This window comes from Pelobates fuscus, chromosome 3, assembly GCF_036172605.1.
Source record: "Pelobates fuscus isolate aPelFus1 chromosome 3, aPelFus1.pri, whole genome shotgun sequence".
NCBI lineage: Eukaryota > Metazoa > Chordata > Amphibia > Anura > Pelobatidae > Pelobates > Pelobates fuscus.
The window spans coordinates 79,319,156-79,338,001 of NC_086319.1; the positions used below are offsets into that span (position 1 = coordinate 79,319,156).

Sequence of the window (18,846 nt, forward strand, 5' to 3'; positions counted from 1 at the left end):
AAACGGCCTATCACCCGACCCATAAGCAGCTGCAACACATCTACCACTTGATCACTCACCCCTTTACCCCCCCCCCCTGGACCAGGGGGGATATCCCGGTCCCGGCTGTAGAACTCTCGCTCTCCAGCATCAAGCAAGGGGCCCATTAGAGACCCACACGGCGCACGCAACATGGCCGCCGCCTCAGCGACCCAGCACTCATTGCCAGGCCTAACAATACAAGACTGGCTCACCGCATTCAACCGGAGATTTGACGACATCTGTCACAAATTCTGGAGTCGGATCCAAGACCGAGCTCAGAGGCAACCCTCCCGCTCAAAACAACGGTCCCAGAACAAAATCGTTGAAGCATACCCCTCACCCAAGCAGAAGACTGAAAATGGAAACGGCACACATGTATATACGCCTCCTGCGGTGCGGATTGAGGATACTGGGGCCTTCCACACCTGCTCTTCTTCTGAGCCGGGGGCTCAAACGGAGGTAACCCCTCACAGCCGTCCATATACCCAGAGGGCCATCCGACACCCGGAGAACCCATTGGCCCACGATCCCGCGGAAAGGATCAATGGACACCAGGCACGGGCCCCCCAAAAGGCCTTGGGGGGATGGAGACCCCACGCACCGATATCCAGTCGACAGGAGACGGCACAAGACCCACACAGACCCGGTATGCAGAAGGGTGTGGGGAAAACAAAAGCGACCTACCGAACATCACAGTCCTCTACAGGGGGCCGACGCGGACAGAGAGCCACCCCAGGAGACGGGCACCCACTCTACCAACCCCTTGGATCCACCTGCCAAAACATGGCATCTCCGGCACCCAGAAGCGGCGGCCTACCAGCCGTGGGCATAGGCTGATCAACCTGTCCCATAGACTGGCAGGGAAGTGCTGTAGCTCAGTAACCTACAGGTTGACCCACGAACTGTGAATCGCACCCACTCGGGACTCAGTGACCACCACCACAAGGCTAAGCAACTCACCTACCACAGGCCTTATTAGTGTCTGCATGCATTCTATTTAGTTTATTTTCCTTTAATGTTTATGTGTCTCCAGTATACATCCTTTTAATGTTTAACTGTCAGTTGGGAGCCTCCCTCAGGGAATTGCTATCAGATACAGTGCCTAAACTATTGGATGGTCTGAGCCTAAATAGAAATACCTAAGTCATGTTTGCAACAGCCTTGCAGATATTAGATCAACCGCGCATAATATTGCCAAAACTGACATATTGTTTTTCGTAGATGTAGCTCCTATAACTGGTAGCTGTTGATGGGGCACTATAACTAACGCAATGCACTTTGCTAATGCTGAGACTAATCACTTTATTAAGCGCGATGTAGTGGTAGTACATAGCGCACGTACTTGCATAGTACATAGACTGCCGTTAGTGTTTTACCTACAAAATGCAAGCCACCATCTTGTTCTTTGGTTACGTACTGCGCAGGCCCACCTATTAGATGTTAAGCACTCTAGCGTTGAGCGACATGATATTCTTAGCAATGATTCTTGTTAACTTTACATACACGTGTTTCTTGTATTACAATAAGTGTTACTAGCATGTTATCCTACTTCAGAACAAAAATGTGCAACTGTATATCGCCATGACCCTGTAAGCATTATTCCACCTGTGTCTGCTGTCGTGGCACCACAGGAATGTTTGTTAATCATATTTGCACCAAAAATAAAGAATTATAAAAAAAGAAAAAATACAGTACAAAATAAACAGACCAATACAAAAAGTAGAGGGCCCTGTCCCTGACCAGAGATCTAGCTTCAGAAGATCTGCTATACAGAATACTTTGCTAGATAGCGAGTTTACTGGATTATTTATGAAACATGAAAATTGTCAGCAATTCAAAATAAATTTCTCATTTAAGGCCTAAGTAGCCAAACCGGAAGTATAGCTGACGGAGAATTTTTCCAGTTTGAATAATTTGCCTTTAAATTTGAAATTCACTTTTAATTTCCCCAAAAATCATGTGAATAGCAGGTTATAAAGTTTTGGGTTACTGGCTAATGACTGGAAAATTGTTGATTATTCTCAGTTAATAGATTTGCATGTATCCCTATATTTCTAGTTGTCACATTTCACCTGCTAGCAAAAATTTGTACTAAAATTTGACACTGAACTTACCTTGAATGGAAGACTATTTCCCACACGGAAGCAGTCAATTCACTCCATAAAGTTTCTTGGTATTTATTTAATTTTTATTTATTTTTTTACAAAAAAATGCAGATATATACAGTAAAGACACTAAACTTCTTGTGTGGGAAAAAAATGTATCTTGCCCATTTTTAGTGTGTACTGTATATATGCATGTCTGTATGTTGCATTAAAATTACATTTTAAAACAGCTCAAAATGTCCGTGCCTGAGGTAGAAGTGGAACAGGGGTCCTGTAATAGAGAAATCAAGTGGGCAGAACGGAGCTTGAACTAAAATTATTATTATTAATCTAAAAAAACCTTCTTGGCGTTGCAACACACGAGATTACATCACTTTTGGTTAATCCTTTTTTTTTTTATTCCTTTTGCAAAATTATTTGGAACACAAGAACATTGAAAAGATTCTGAATGGATTCCCACAAATATTTTTTTTCGGCTTTACAGAACAGTCACAAATAAGTCAAACCATTAATATATTCGTAGATATGTGTGTATACATGTATAAAAAAACAACAGCAAAAGAAAAAAACTGTCACATTATAACACTGAGTTAACTATGTCAAAGGTCAGTCATCCACAGCTAATTTTTATTTTTGTGTGTTTTTTCCTTTAACTCCACAACTGCCAAAGAGATACGTTGCTCAAAATAATGGCAGCCAAGTAGTTAAGTAGAAAATTCATTTGTAGGTGGGTTTTTCTTCCACCTTCTGTTTATAAAAACATGCTTTTTTTTTTTTTTTTTTAAATGTAGGTAGACGCTCAGGAATATCATAAGCTTGCACCGTTTCAGAGGGTTGCAGGCCCCACAGCCACAGAACAAGCTTCTATACCAAATCAGGAGAGGTGACAAAACAGAAATGTGTGACAAAATTCACCAAACCCCCAAAAATTATTTTCTGGGAGGGAAACAGAAATAATTTCTGGGGGCAACAGGACTGCGAAGACAAAAACAATGCATTCATATGGGTCATACGTTACAAAGGGGATTTTTTTTTTTTAGTTTTTGTCTTAAATATCTTTTTTTTGTTCAGACTATGACTCAACGCTAAAGGTTACCATACATGAAATCACTTGACATGAGTTTCTCTGAAGGTGAATAAAAGGAAGAGCTCATATTTTGGGTGGAAGAAAGGGGGGAGGGTAATTTCACACACCTCTCAGGGAACGATTAGGGCTTGAGGCGAAAGGATAATATCTTTATTATAGCTATGTTTGTGCTGCTGATGCTGCTGGTGGAGGTGTCCAGTATACAGGGATGTTATGCTTCTGGTTCATACTCCTGATAATCATCCTGAAAAACAAGAACGCCAGACTGTGTGAAAGTGTTAAAAACAACAGTAGACATGCAGTCATCATGCCGAATATCAATATACACACGTATCCCAGGAAGTTGGACCATTTATGCAACCAGGAAATGAGATGAAAAAAGAAGTGGTGGAAAGATAGGTAAAAAGGTGTGGGATAGAAAAGGCCACAAGTGACATATGTTAGAAATCATTCTCCCCAAGTGTCCCAATTTAGGAGGGTACAAATCCCTCTGGTTTAGATACACATCCCTCTGTCCCTCTTTTCTATCCTAATGTCCCAATTTTACTTGAATGCATACTTGGTGCTTTTGAATTCATATCAGAGCCCCACGACAATAATACTCACAGTAATGGTCTTTAATCTATCAGAAATGTGTTTAGAAATCAGTCTGTGTAAATAAAAAAAAAGATATTGTTCTGATTGTAAATTAAATTTTTATTAGCAAGTCATCTAAAACTCTGGTTAAATATAAACTCACATAAACTCTGGTTAAAAGGTTAGGGCTTGCAAAGGCTACAGACACGAGATCTGCAGGCTTTACAAGCTGTTTTTAGATATAACTCCAATGAATAAATGCATAATTAAAGGGAAACTCCAGTGCCAGGAAAACGATCCGTTTTCCTGGCACTGGAGGGTCCCTCTCCCTCCCACCCACCAATCCCAGGTTACTGAAGGGGTGAAAACCCCTTCAGTGACTTACCTGAGGCAGCGGCGATGTCCCTCGCCGCTGTCTCCTCCTCCGCGACGCTCCTCCTTGTGATTGCGTCGGCCGGTGGGCGAGACTGATCTCGCCCACCGGCCGAGGAGACCTAATGCGCATGCGCGGAAATGCCGCGCATGCGCATTACGTCTCCCCATAGGAAAGCATTGAAAAATCATTTCAATGCTTTCCTATGGGGTTTTGAGCAACGCTGGAGGCCCTCACACAGCGTGAGGACGTCCAGCGACGCTCTAGCACAGGTTTCCTGTGCTAGAAACCAGGAAGTGACCTCTAGTGGCTGTCTAGTAGACAGCCACTAGAGGTGGAGTTAACCCTGCAAGGTAATTATTGCAGTTTATGAAAAACTGCAATAATTACACTTGCAGGGTTAAGGGTAGTGGGAGTTGGCACCCAGACCACTCTAATGAGCAGAAGTGGTCTGGGTGCCTGGAGTGTCCCTTTAAATACATGCATGTTTTCATTTTAGGATTTACTTATTAAACAGTGATTTTTATTTATTTTGTATTTGGGCAGTGGAGTGTCCATATACGCAATACAGTTCCTTTGACTATTTTCTTGTAAAGTTTACTTGTATGGTTCACACAACTTAGACTAATGTTAAAAAGACATTTCCACTTAGGGGCGTACTCACTTTTGTTGCCAATGGTTTAGACATTAATGGGTGTGTGTTGAGTTATTTTGAGGGGACATCAAATTTAGACTGTTATACAGGCTGTGTTCACTTACTACTTTACATTGTAGCAGAGTGTCATTTCTTCAGTGTTGTCACATGAAAATGTATAATAAAATATTTACAAAAATGTGAGGGGTGTACTCACATTTGTGAGATACTCTCTCTCTCTCTCTCTCTCTCTCTCTATATATATATATATATATATATATATATACACACACACACACACACATATATATATGGTGTTCGTAGAAATACTAGCAAATGTATAGATTTTAATTTAATGCGAGTTCCTTATAGACCTCTTTATGCTACTAACATATGGGTCTAGGAATGAGTAACACGTGATGCAAATAAACCCCTTAATCCCCCATGTGTTTCTCATGCTTTCTGTCACATTGCTATTCCCACAGCAATCATTTCCCATGCGTGAAGGGGGTGTATAGAACATTTTGACACCAATGTGCTGGCAGTGGAGCCAGCATGTTAGCATCATCAGGGAGTATTGCCCTGCTTAGGTAAGCATCTTCAAGTAAGGCTAGTTATGTAGAGAGGGGCATAACTGGTGTAACACCCATAGACCCTCTGATAAACTTGGCGATAGTGCATGTAATATACCAAAAACGAAATATACCATGTTTCCCCGAAAATAAGACCGGGTCTTATATAAATTTTTCCGCCGAAAAACACATTAGGGATCATTTTCGGGGGGAGGTCTTATTTCAGAGAAAACCAAATGTGTGCTAGAAAATAGGTCTATGTTCGGGGGAATTCACCCAAACAAAGACCAGTTCACTAGGGCATGGAATCCTGCAAATCTATGTTCGGGAAACTTTCCAGAACATAGATTAGCTTACTCGCTAATAGAATACCACAAATCTATGTTTGGGGAAACTTCCCCGAACATAGATTAGCTCACTCGCGAATGGAATCTTGCATATCTATGTTCGGGGAAACTTCCCCCAACATAGATTAGCTTACTCGCGAATTCTGCAACATAGATTAGCTGGAATTCTGCAAATCTATGTTCAGGGAAAAAACCCTGAACATAGATTAGCGAACGACTAGGGCCTATTTTCAGGGCAGGGCTTATATTAGGAGCATCCCTCGGAATAAACTAGGGCTCACTGTGATAAATTATATATATATATATATATATATATATATATATATATATATATATATACATATACATATATATATATACACATACTGCAATAGGTCATGACAGGTTCACTTTAAGCTCGAAATCCCCCCTTGAGATATATATTGGCACCTGCTCTTTGCAGAGTACCAGTTTCTGTTCACTGACCCAGATTGTATCGAATTTCCTTTGAAGTCACAGTCAATTCTCAGTGTGATAAATATACCACAATTAGAACCATGGGCCAGTTGGATTGTTTACACATACCACTAGTACATCTATTTATTTTATCACCTTACATTTATAACACATTTTATGATTTAGTATGATTAAGCTTCTTGCACTGATGCTTATAAGATGCAAACTTTGCTTAGTGAATTGATAAAGTTTATTTCAGTGATTTTATGTGAATTAATTTCATTAACTTTTTTACGAACCTTTTTTTTCCCCTCTTATTAATCCAAAATGGCAGAAGGCATGTAGAGTAGATAGTTTTGTATATACCTTGGCACCTAATGAGTTAACCCGATTGAAGAGCAAAGCTCTGGGGATATACAATGTTTGGCAGTCCAATTGCTGTTGACTAATTCCCATTACATTTGACATGGCATGGGATTTGTAGTCCGAATCATATGGATTGCAAAGGCTACATGCCAGTGATAACGTTCATTTAAAATACTGATTTGTAAAATTATGACAATTACGGATGACAATAAAATTTCAATAAAAAATTTTTTATTCGAGCTCTGTGTACATTCATATTCAAAAAAACATTGTTACAATGTAGCAGGTTATCTTTTCCCATTGAAGTGGTGATGATTTAAAGGGACACTATAGTCACCAGAACAACTACAGCTTAATGTAGTTGTTCTGGTGAGTATAATAGCTCCCTTCAGGCATTTTCATGTAAACACTGCCTTTTCAGAGAAGAGGCAGTGTTTGCATTGCCCCTAGGGATACCTCCAAGTGGCCACTCCTTAGATGGAGGGGCTTCCTGGCTCAGGGCTGCACAGTAAGCAGTCCTACCATTCAGCGCCCCCACGCATGGGCGTAGGAACCGGGGGGATAGGGGGACGCCTCCCCCCCAGCAAATCATGCGGGGGGGACAGGTTATAGGGAAATCCCCCCGAGCTCCGCCGGCCCCCCTCATGCTGCAGCCGCCCGAGCGCTCTGCAGAGAGCCTCAGGCGGCTGCAGCTTTTCCCGGGCTGGTGCGTCCATGAGGGCGCACCGCCGGGGCGCAGCATGAGGAGAGGGGCTGACAGGAGGGAAGCGCTCAGCGCTCCCTCCTGTCACTCCCTCACTGTAGCGTGGCCGAGCCCTGTATGGTCCGTGGGTACAGGGAGCATCTGTCTCCTGTACCCGGCCGGACTAACAGGAAGTGCACACTGAGTGTGCACTTCCTTTTAATCCGGCCGGGTACAGGAAACAAAAGCTCCCTGTACCCGCGGATCATACAGAGCTCGGCCACGCTACAATAGAGGTAGGGGAGGGGAATTGACAGGGAGGGAGGGAGGAAGGGGGAGAAAGAGTGACAAGGGAGGGAGGGAGGTGGAGAAAGAGAGTGACAAGGGAGGGAGGGAGGGGGAGAAAGAGAGTGACGAGGGAGGGAGAGAGATTGACATCCATCACACAATCATGCAATCCTTACACACACAGAAACACACAATGCATTCCTTACACACACTCAATGCACCACATACAGACGCACACACTGCATCCCATACATACACAGAAACACACCTTGCAGCCCTTACACATACAAACACAGATTCACACAATGCATTCCTTACACACATATCAGGACATCCCCTACACACTCAACCCCCTGTGAACAAACTCATTGGTGGAACATGAAGGTGGACCCTGGGACCCAGACTTTGAGCTGTGTAAAGGGCCCCCAAAAAATTGAGCTGCTTCCCGTTCTCCCAGAACATTGATTTTTGTGACCACAGTTACAAACAGCCTCCAGAGAGCCTGTTCTACACCAGACCAGTGGAGCCAGACTGCAGCTAGAGCCCATCATCATCCTCATCTGGTTGTAAGTAGGCAATCTAGCATATTATTCGTGGCACTAATCTCTAATTTACCTCACATTAAAGAAACACTATAGTCCCCAGAACCACTGAAGCTTAATGTAGGGTCTATTATTTAATCATTTATTTAGCAACTGCAAATTCCGTAGCGCTGTACAATGGGATAAACAACTCCTAGTTTACGGAATCAGAATATACCCGACGAGTAAAAATGCTATCACCCCAGATTTTTTGGGGTTCCTACGCCCATGCCCCCACGCTCTGCATGGAGATGCTGAATTTTCCTCATAGAGATGCATTGATTCAATGCATCTCTATGAGGAGGTCCTGATTGGCCAAAACGGCATTTGGTCCCGCCCCCATGCTGATTTTAGCCAATCCAATGCTTTCCCCATGACAAAGCATTGGATTGGCTAAAAACCGACAATTGTGATGATGTCACCAAGGGGGCAGGGCCAGTGCTGGTGGACCCACGTGACGCTTGAAATAAGGTGAGTTTTCATTGCTTTTAAGGGGGCTAAGAGGGGGCAAGCCACCTAAATGGTGGGTTTAGCACTATAGAGTCAGGAATACATGGTTGTATTCCTGACCCTATAGTGTTCGTGTTCCTTTAATTATGTCGTGGCTGGCCAGCGCTTACTAACCTACTTACTTACTAAAAATCTGCCATTTTGATGATGTCACAAAGGGGGCGGACCTGCGCTGCGCTGGAAATAAGGTGAGTTTTAAACTTTTATAGGGGGGCTAAAGAGGGGCAAACCACCTATATAGTGGGTTTAGCACTATAGGGTCAGGAATACATGTTTGTGTTCCTGACCCTATAGTGATCCTTTGAAGTGGCTATGGTCCCTGGAATCTGTATGTGCAGCGTTTTGCTTTGAAACGCTGCACGTACAGAAATGAACATCTCGTTACACAGAATAACATCTGATGCTCTCAACCAATGAATGCTGACCCCTGCGGTTCTGCACAAGATGGAAGCAGATCACTGGACCACCAGGGCGCATCATAGCCTTGTTGGTACCTGGGTAAGAAGGCAAACCGTTGCTAAATAGTTTGTCCCATTACCAGGGAACCGGGCAAAGGTACTCCGGCATTATAACCACTGCAGCGGGCTGGAGCAGTTATGATGTTTGACATAAACCTTTAGCAAATTATTCCAAGCATCATAACCACTACAGCCCACTTTAGTGGTTATGACGCGAGGAGCACCCTAGGACTGTTGCCCGGTAAGGATTTGCCTCTTGGTTTGCCTCTTACCTGGGTCCTGTCAGACCCTGAGCCCCCTCATGCCAGCTGAGCCAATGAATAATCCTCTGTGGAAAAAAAAATGCTCAAAATTGATATTAGCCAGCCTGGAACTCTTGTTCGGCTAATGCAGGCTTTCGCAGGTGGAGCTACACCTCCAGCAGTAATATAATATATCTAAGTATGTGCCAAGTCCTTGCACCATGTCCACTTCAAAACACTGGTACCAATACTGGTACTTTAATTTCCTTCTATAGTGCTGAGCATATTCTGTTAACGGAAAAATATTAGTAGACTTTGCAGTATAAGGGACATCTATGAGGACACCTTTTAAAAAGAGTTTAACTTTGAACTAAATCTTGGTTATAAATGCATCTGTATATTTTAGTCACACTATGTCTCAGATGTGTCAGTCACAAAAACTACCTAGTTATTTGATGTGTCAAAGGGAACAGTCTCACAATCATATTTACTGTTAGCTGTTGCTATTCCTTAGGCAATTATCACTATGGTTAATCTACTGAACCAGGTACATCCCATGGCAGACCTCAAAATGTCCACCCACCCACTAGCCATTGTCATGATGATACCTACAGCAGTGATTGTGAATTAGTTTAGAAGATTATGAATTTTTCATCAACATCCACCAGGGGGAGAAACAGGTAATGAAATGGCACAGCAGGTGTTCACAGACTTTTGCTATTTATAGCTGCGGCCTGCAGATGGCTCATTGAATTGTTTTTACACATCACTACTGACTATATCCCTTGTTATCTGGACTGACTGTGGTATCACATATAAACCACCTTTTAAAGAGGCACTGATCCATTTTTAGCTATGTGTATCGGATGTGCCTTCCTGTTATTATGGAACTGATCGTACTTATTAGAAGTATTACAGGCTTATTTACTGTTAGATTAACGGAATTTGGATAGCAGGCTAAGGGGGATTTGGGTATTCATTAATTGTTTTTTTAATATGCTATTTGTTATTAGGGATGTGCATAGGCAAAAAATTAGGTTTGAAAATTCGGGTAAGTAAAAAAATGTGTCTGCGTCGGCAATTCGAACCAATGGCATTCGGTTCGACACTTGGGAACTGCCAAACGTTGTCACTTTGGAACTTCGGACATTTGGAAGCATCCGAATGTTCGAATGGCATGAAATTTGTATGAATATACATTCGGAACTAAACGAATTGCACATGTCTATTGCTCATTTCATTGGACAGGGAATAGTGAAACCGGATTGGGCAAGCAAGCATTACATTGCATAAAAGGAATTAGCTTCTTGCTTCTTGATTCCTGTCACAATTCACGTAATTTTCCCTCCCTCCCTCTTGTTTTGCCACTTTTCAGAAATCTGAATCACTTTGGCACTTAGGAGCTTCTGCACTTCCGAACTACCGAACTTCGTCACTACGGGACTTCGGACATTCGTAAGCATCCGAATGGCATGAAATTCGTACGAATTTACATTCAGAACGAAACTAATTGCACATGTCTATTTGTTATATCAGTGCCTACTGTCACTTCCCAGTGCAGCCTCCTACTGGTAGCTCGCTAGGGGGCAGTTGGCACTTGTAAGCTGCTTTGCATGGGTTTAAACCCCATGGCATATCCATACCGACTGCAGTGTTGTGGGTGTGTCAGTTATCCAATCACAGTGCACATGGGATACTCACATCTCAAGTAACCTTACCTCTCAATAAAAATCTAATTCAATAGGGCCCAGTCCCCAAAGCAATGGAAGAGCAGAAATAGCTCAAACACTCTCTCTTGGATCATTTAAGCTACATGCATTCAATTTCTGTGCACCCGCATATTCACACACAACAAATGCAGTATAAACACAATCTAACATCGGTAGTCAAACACATTAACATAACACATGCAGCCACATTTGATCTCTGTACATAGATATACAGTTGCAGTCACAGACATTACACAAAGGGGCATGTTTACTGCTGGCATTATGGTACATGGGTTTTTTTTTTTGTCACGTTAGAGTCTTGGGAGTGTGGGGGGGAATCTTGATGGTCCTGAACCTACGGCAGCAAAAAGCCTAAACCTACACTGAAAAAGAATCAGGACTACAGGCTAGTTCTTTAGCTGAGCTGTGGGATATTACATTTTAACTCACAAACTGGAGAGGTCCTTTAGCTTATCATCACAAGCTCTATTAATGCCATACAATCGTCTTTATTGAGGAAGATTATATTTACATTCAATATAATTATATTTTTCAAAAAGCATTTGCTGGTTTAAGAACCTGTCATCCCTATGATGAACCCTCCTTTCAAATCATGGAATCCTATGACCTTTGGTCTCCTGAAAACAGACCATGAGTTATCTTATCCAACATCCTCTGTACTTCAAAGTCTATACTTGTGTTATGGGAAGTTTGCCCCAGGTCCTTAAAGTTTAAAAAACAGTAAAATAATAAAAATAAAATTTCCTGTGCTAATGTATTCCTATCTACCCTTTCCCACATGTAACTGCATGTAGAAATAAGGCCATTCTTTAATAGCATTGTCATTGCAACACTGCCCTTTGACTACCTTTGAAGAGGGGAAAAAAAATCTTAGTCAACTTAGTTATCCTGAATGTCTATCCTTGAGGAACATACTCAACTTGCACAGCGTGGGGAAGACCAGCAAGCATCAAGGGGAACATTGGCCAGAGCAGGGGTACCACAGGTTAGCTATCCCTGTATTAGGCTAATGTGATGAACAAACAAAGGAAAAGGATATTGAAAAACAATGAACAATGTGATGACTTGTTGCTCATTCTCTCACCTGGGGAGCTTCTTCGTAGTTTTCTCCTTCTGGCTCCAGCAGAGGTTCAGCTGCAGGTTCTTCCAAAGCCTCCTGAGCATCTTCTTCAGGCTGGGGACACAAAAAAAATAATTTCAAACATGTATCCAACTAAACCAAGGACATACAACATAGTCAAGATCTTTCTCAACGAGTAGAAAAACTACACAACCGAGTTGAATAACAGGTGCCCTTAAAAACTAACTGCACATATTCATCAGAGTCAATAGTCAATAAAATATTATATAAAACGTAAACACTAAAAATGGGGTTTGTTTTGAAATTCATCTTGGCCTGTTTATTTTATTTTGATGCCTGATATTTCACACATCGCAGAATATTTATCAAAATCTACTGAAAAACTGGCAGTTAAATTCCGTACTTATTAAAAACTGTTTTCTTCATAGTAAATTTTGCCAGTTTTTGCAGAAATTTCCGTTTCACAGGACCGCCAAATTTATTGTGGAGAAAAAAATGGGGGAAATATTCATAAATCTTTTACAACCGCTGAACAAATACAACATATTCAAAAATGATGGTTAGGGTGCAGGAAAGCAACCCATGAAAAAAATCCAACAGATTTAATAAATTGCACCAAAACTCAGATGGGAAAGTGTCAGCGACTGATAAACCTCTCCCACTGTTTTATAATTTTGAGAATTATTTTGAGAATTACACAAAGCAAATACATTCAATGAAAAATAACATTACAAATGTACATGTGGATGTAATGTGTGGATTGTATATTAAGGCCTTGTTCCCATGCTGGCACATTGGTTTATAACCGGTTAGTCGGGGATAAAAGTGTTTAATTACAAAACAGTGATTTATGAGAAGCACAGAATCCCGTGTTTCTCTTTGAAACACACTGAAACAGAATGTAAAATCCATTGATGGAGCGATCTGAAGTAGGAAGCCACCAGTTGTGCTTTTGGGCAAATGCAAACATTGCCATTACTCATAAATGACAATGCATTTCATACTTTCTTACAAAAGGGCAATATGTATGCAACAAAACCACTACATTAAGGTGCAATGGTCTTGGCGATTAGCGTTTAAATCAGTCACTGTTTGAGAATCACTGAAAATAGAAAGCTACTACAGTGCCCAACTTTAAATGTAAGAATATAATCTACGGTACTCACACAACTTTACACACCTCACACAAGTGCAGAGTCAACTAAGTGACTGAGACAAAGACGATCATATTAGCAGTTAAAAAGATGAATGTTCAAACCGACATTCTTTGAACAAATCTACCACGAGGAAAAATATCAACGGGGCTCTACTCCCATCTCTGTTCCACCGCTTGGGAATGGGGCGACTTACACTACACCGACAAATGGGAAACTGACTTAGGAGATACATTAGAGGGCATCAACTGGCAAGACATGTGGGAGGCCAACTCAAAAACCTCAATATGTGTCACTATGCAGGAACAATCATACAAAACAATGTTCCAGTGTTACACCACACCGGTCCAACAATACCATATGAAAAAGACACTCACCGATCTCTGCTAGCGAAACTGCGGAGAAAAAGGGACCTACACCCACATGTGGTGGCACTGCCCCAAGGTTAGATTATTTTGGGAAAACATTCAACCACTGACATCCCAGATACTATCCAGACCGGTCGAACTGAACCCATGGACATTCCTACTGGCAAAACCCTTTGACAACTGGTCCAGACTGGAACAACAGCTGCTTAACAAAATCGCCCTAGCAGCCAGAAGGGCCTTTGCCCAAACCTGGCTATGGCCCACCACACCCCCCATAGCCATGGTGCTCAACAAAATTAAAGAATGCCACCTTATGGACAAACTGACAGCCCAAATACAAAGCTCCATAAAAACGTTTTCTAACACGTGGGAAAGCTACGTTGACAAACACTAGAGACACATAGACAGGCCAGGGACCCTGACAGATACAACAACGACCAAATCCTCCCCTCCCCACCCCAACCTCCCTCTCCTTCTTCTATTAGGCCGAGACAACCGGTACCCCGGCCTACTGTTCGCTACACCAAGCAACCAACACAAGTTCCTAGTCAAACTTCTTGTTACTACATGCTAAACATGTTTTCTTACTATTCTTGTATAAAAAAACGACAGATGGCAGCTACTACTCCAGTGTCAACAAGACATACCATGTACAGTATACTACTTATAATTCTGCTCCTGTAACTGTAAACAACTGAACCATACATGGGCTTTTGCACAAGCCACTAAACAGCACAAATGTGATAACCTCTGTCAATGCAAAAAAGAAAGAATTATATATTAAAAAAAAAAGATGAATGTTATTTATATAGTTCCCTAAACAGCCTTAAAAGTATACATTAGATTTTGTTCCCAATAATGCAAATTTACAGCATTGGCCTCTGTGATGTTGCTTAGCAACCCGTAACAAAAACTCTTAACATACGAAACTAATTTAACAAGTGTCCCCATTACACTTCGCTCAGATCATGAAAAATTACGTGTCACCTGATGTCTCATGAATATATGCAAACCTTTTCTCAACACCTTCCTGTTTTCTAGATTACATTTCCCAAGAAAGCAACTGATATTAATTAGTTGTTTTAAAAAAAAAATAAAAAAATTATCTATCTGCACAGAAAAAAAAGACCCCTATAACTCAATGCTAAAATGACTGATGCAGGCAATATTAATAGTGCTTTTAAAAGCACTTATCGGATAGACTTTCCGATTCTCTGATTAGGGCTGACCTCTTTATAGTGAAAGCTGAGAATTCTAGCCGTGTCTGTCATTGTAACTTAAGGTACTGGGCAGCGCAGTGTGAGTGTGACCTAAATGAGAATTGGTCAAATGTCCATCGATGCCTGGATACTGTGAGTCTTCTCGAAGGTCTTTTTTTATCGTTAAGTTTACATTAAACTTTCCCCTCTCGTATATATTTTTCTCTCTGCGCTGCAGCTTTTATTCTTGTGGTATCAAGAGTGTAAATGTGTTAATCAGGAGTGATATATGTATACCAATGAACACTGGAGGAGGGGGGACGAAACAGGCGTTTCAATTAACAATCCTGTTTCAATGTCCCAAGAATCAATTATCAGCTTTTCTTTTTCTGTCCCAGTAGAAAGCACAGATAACACATACATAAAGACGCTAGATTTATTTTAAATTTAAACCAGTCTGTCTGTTGAGGGGGTGGGGACGAGGTGCATAATGCCCAAGAGCCATAACACACTGATTAACTCACTCTGTTAGTGAATATTCCCAAGATGGAAATTCTAGCACTGAAAATAAATTGGTAATGTATTTACCGGTGCTTTTTGACTGCCGGGACAAGTTTCTTACCATCCCCCGTTTCCTTATCCACCTCTCCCACAATTCCAATTCTACAATTCTCCTACAAATGTAATCACATCCAAACCTCAGGTAGACATCCTAACCCACTTCCTTCCTTACCAGCAATGACATCACTATCTCGGTTTCAACCCAGGATGTCTTTGTATCTTCCCAACCTAATTATCCTTGTTCTTTCTATCTGATTCCTCAGTCTTAAGGGAGACACTATCCTCCACCATCCACAAGAAATGCTTTTAGAACTAACCACTTCAGGCCTAAAGCAAAGAACAGAACGAAACCTAGAGTTTGAAAAGGAATAATTAATGTTTAGCGCTGTTTTGCAATATGCAAGTAGCATGTCACCTTTTAATGGTGTGCATAATAGAGTACGGAGGACCACCTTACTATTCTATCATTATAAAATATGCATGTTTTTAGACCATGTTTGGCACACAATGGATATTCTGATTATGTTCCGGAAGTTAAGGCGTGCAGTTTTAGTCAAGCACAGGTTTAGTCAAGCTTATTCATGCAAAAAACAAAACAAAACAGCTAGACCTGTACGTCATTGGAAAAGGTACGTAACAACTGTCCCGGGCCATAAATAATTGTGTGAGATTTGGAGAGGACGGGGCGGGGCGGGGGGTCTGACAGGGAGGAATCCCTGGGCTCAGGGCTGGGGCACTAAGATAGTGAAAAAGCCGCTTTAAATAGTGGTCACTAGCATGAAGCAAGTTAATTGCTTAACCTATATACACTGGAAAAAAATTATAAACGCAACACTTTGTTTTTGCCCCCATTTTTCATAAGCTGAATTCAAAGATCCAAGATTTTTTCTATGTACACCAAATGCCTATTTCTCTCAAATAATGTTCACAAATCTGTCTAAATCTGTGTTAGTGAGCACTTCTCTTTTGCAGAGATAATCCATTCACCTCACAGGTGTGGCATTGGCATGTCAAGATGCTGACTAGACAGCATGATTATTGGATAGGTGTGCCTTAGGCTGGCCACAATAAAAGGCCACTCTAAAGTATGTTGAAAAAGTTATAAATTGATTTGCATGTCAACGAGTGAAATAAGTATTTGATCCCGCTATCAGTCAGCAAGATTTCTGGCTCCCAGGTAATGAGATGAGATTAGGACCATAATCACCAAGAAAACAATTGGTAACACACTACGCCGTGAAAGACTGAAATCCTGCAGCGCCCGCAAGGTCCCCCTGCTCAAGAAAGCACATATACAGGCCCGTCTGAAGTTTGCTAATGAACATCTGAATGATTCAGAGGAGAACTGGGTGAAAGTGTTCTCGTCAGATGAGGCCAAAATCAAGCTCTTTGGCATCAACTAAACTCGCCGTGTTTGGAGGAGGAGGAATGCTGCCTATGATACCAAGAACACCATCCCCACCATCAAACATGGAGGTGGAAACATTATACTTTGGGGGTGTTTTTCTGCTAAGGGGACAGGACAACTGCACTGCATCAAAGGGACGATGGACAGAGCGATGTACTGCCAAATTTTGGGTGAGAACCTCCTTCCCTCAGGCAGGGCATTAAAAATTAGCTGTGGATTTTTAATCCATGACAATGACCCAAAACACACAACCAAGGCAACAAAGGAGTGGCTCAAGAAGAACCACATTACGGTCCTGGAGTGGCCTAGCCAGTCTCCAGACCTTAATCCCATAGAAAATCTGTGGAGGGAGCTGAAGGTTCGAGTTGCCAAACGTCAGCCTTGAAACCTTAATGACTTGGAGAGGATATGCAAAGAGGAGTGGAACAAAATTCCCCCTGAGATGTGTGCAAACCTGGTAGCCAACTACAAGAATAGTCTGACTGTGATTGCCAACAAGGGTTTTGCTGCCAAGTACTAAGTCGAAGGGGTCAAAATACTTATTTCACTCATTGACATTCAAATCAATTTATAACTTTTTTGACATGTGTTTTTCTGGATTTTTTGTTGTTATTCTGTCTCTCACTGTTAAAATACACCTACCATTACAATTATAGACTGATCATTTCTTTTTCAGTGGGCAAACGTTCAAAATCAGCAGAGGATAAAATACTTTTTTCCCTCACTGTATGTAAAACATTTAAAAAAAAATCTGCAGTGTAAAAAAATTAAAAGAAGGACAAAAGAAGAAATCTCGGATCAATTAGGTGACATGATGTATAGCAAAGTTACGAGTACGCGATGAGGAGAGTAGTCATCGTTCCATAAATAAATCGGCAGGCCTCCCCTTGGGAGATGACGTCAACTTGCCTGTGACACCTTCACTGTGCGTGCTGCATGAAGGTTATAACAGCACTATAAAAGGGTATTATATTACAGGCTCTGTGGAACAGATATATGCTTTTCAATAAATTGTGACTATATGCTATTTAATGTCAGTTTATTCCGCTTCAACAAAGTAAAATTTAATTATTATTGAACTATAATAGACAGTTATACACCACATTTATTTGAAATTTTGCCTAGATGCTCTGGGACCTTTATCTACATCTTCAAGGTATTGATTTATTTTGGGAAGAGCACACAAATGATTAATGATTTAACAATATTACAAAAACGAAGATTAATGTGGAACCTGCAAGGTAATGCAGAGTTTGAAATACTCCACTTTCAAAATACAAATCAAAGGTCAAAATCCTTGATATTACCATTATACTGGAATGTAATGTGCATTGACATTAAACTTGTTCACAGCAAAAAAAATTGTTTCAGCTGAGCCACATCATCCGAAAATAAAGGAATTTGTAGGATAGCCGAATTTTGGCCATATGTCGGTTTAGCTGGTCCAAATTTTGTTAATACAAAAAGATTCAGAAAATGAATCAGAATAGCCAAAAGGCGTAAATGTTTGGTAATCAGTTTACTGTAAAATTTTTACATGATATAAAAACTTTTCCCAAAATTTGGTTCCCAGATCAAGTGAGATGGAAATAGATGGAAAAAGAGGAGTAGTAAAAAAAAAATATCAAAAAATCTATATATGTATTATATATTTATTACGTATAACATATAAATAATTTTTTCCCCTCTATTGGTCATTCCTCACCTGATCTCTATATAATATTAACGTTTAGTGGCCCTAGCAATCAATCATATTTTTTCCAATCAATCAATTTTTATTTTTTTGGGTGAATTCTGAATCACAAATTACATCAAACATGCTTGTACATTGTGCTGTTTGCTTTGTGATTCGTCTCAGAAACACTTATAGCTATTGTATTGGTCACTTCTCTCTTGATCTGAATAAAAGCTGTCCCCTAGCAATCAATCATCTTTTTCTCCAATCAATTATCTCTTTTTTGGCAACATGAACAGAATTTAGCTCTATTTTGGAGCGGAAATTTGTCCGACCCCCCGATTGGCCCAAATTCCGAAAATTGCAGTTTTTAACTAAATTAATTTTAAAATC

At 41.0% G+C, this 18,846-nt stretch overlaps 1 protein-coding gene across 3 annotated transcripts in view; it reads right to left on the bottom strand.

The window, feature by feature from the left end:
• Positions 1-2,500: 2,500 nt before the first annotated feature.
• The window catches only part of SNCB (synuclein beta), a 46,079-nt gene continuing 29,733 nt past the window's right edge, over positions 2,501-18,846 (bottom strand). For 2 of the 3 annotated variants that reach the window (XM_063447284.1, XM_063447283.1), the window contains exons 6-7: positions 12,092-12,181; positions 2,501-3,457 (exon numbers count right to left, since the gene is read on the bottom strand). In XM_063447284.1, coding sequence (XP_063303354.1) covers positions 3,425-3,457; positions 12,092-12,181 — 123 coding nt within the window. In that variant the 3' untranslated portion in view covers positions 2,501-3,424. Of the gene's footprint in view, positions 3,458-3,819; positions 3,863-12,091; positions 12,182-18,846 lie in introns of all 3 variants that reach the window. The other variant, XM_063447285.1, reaches the window with a different exon arrangement.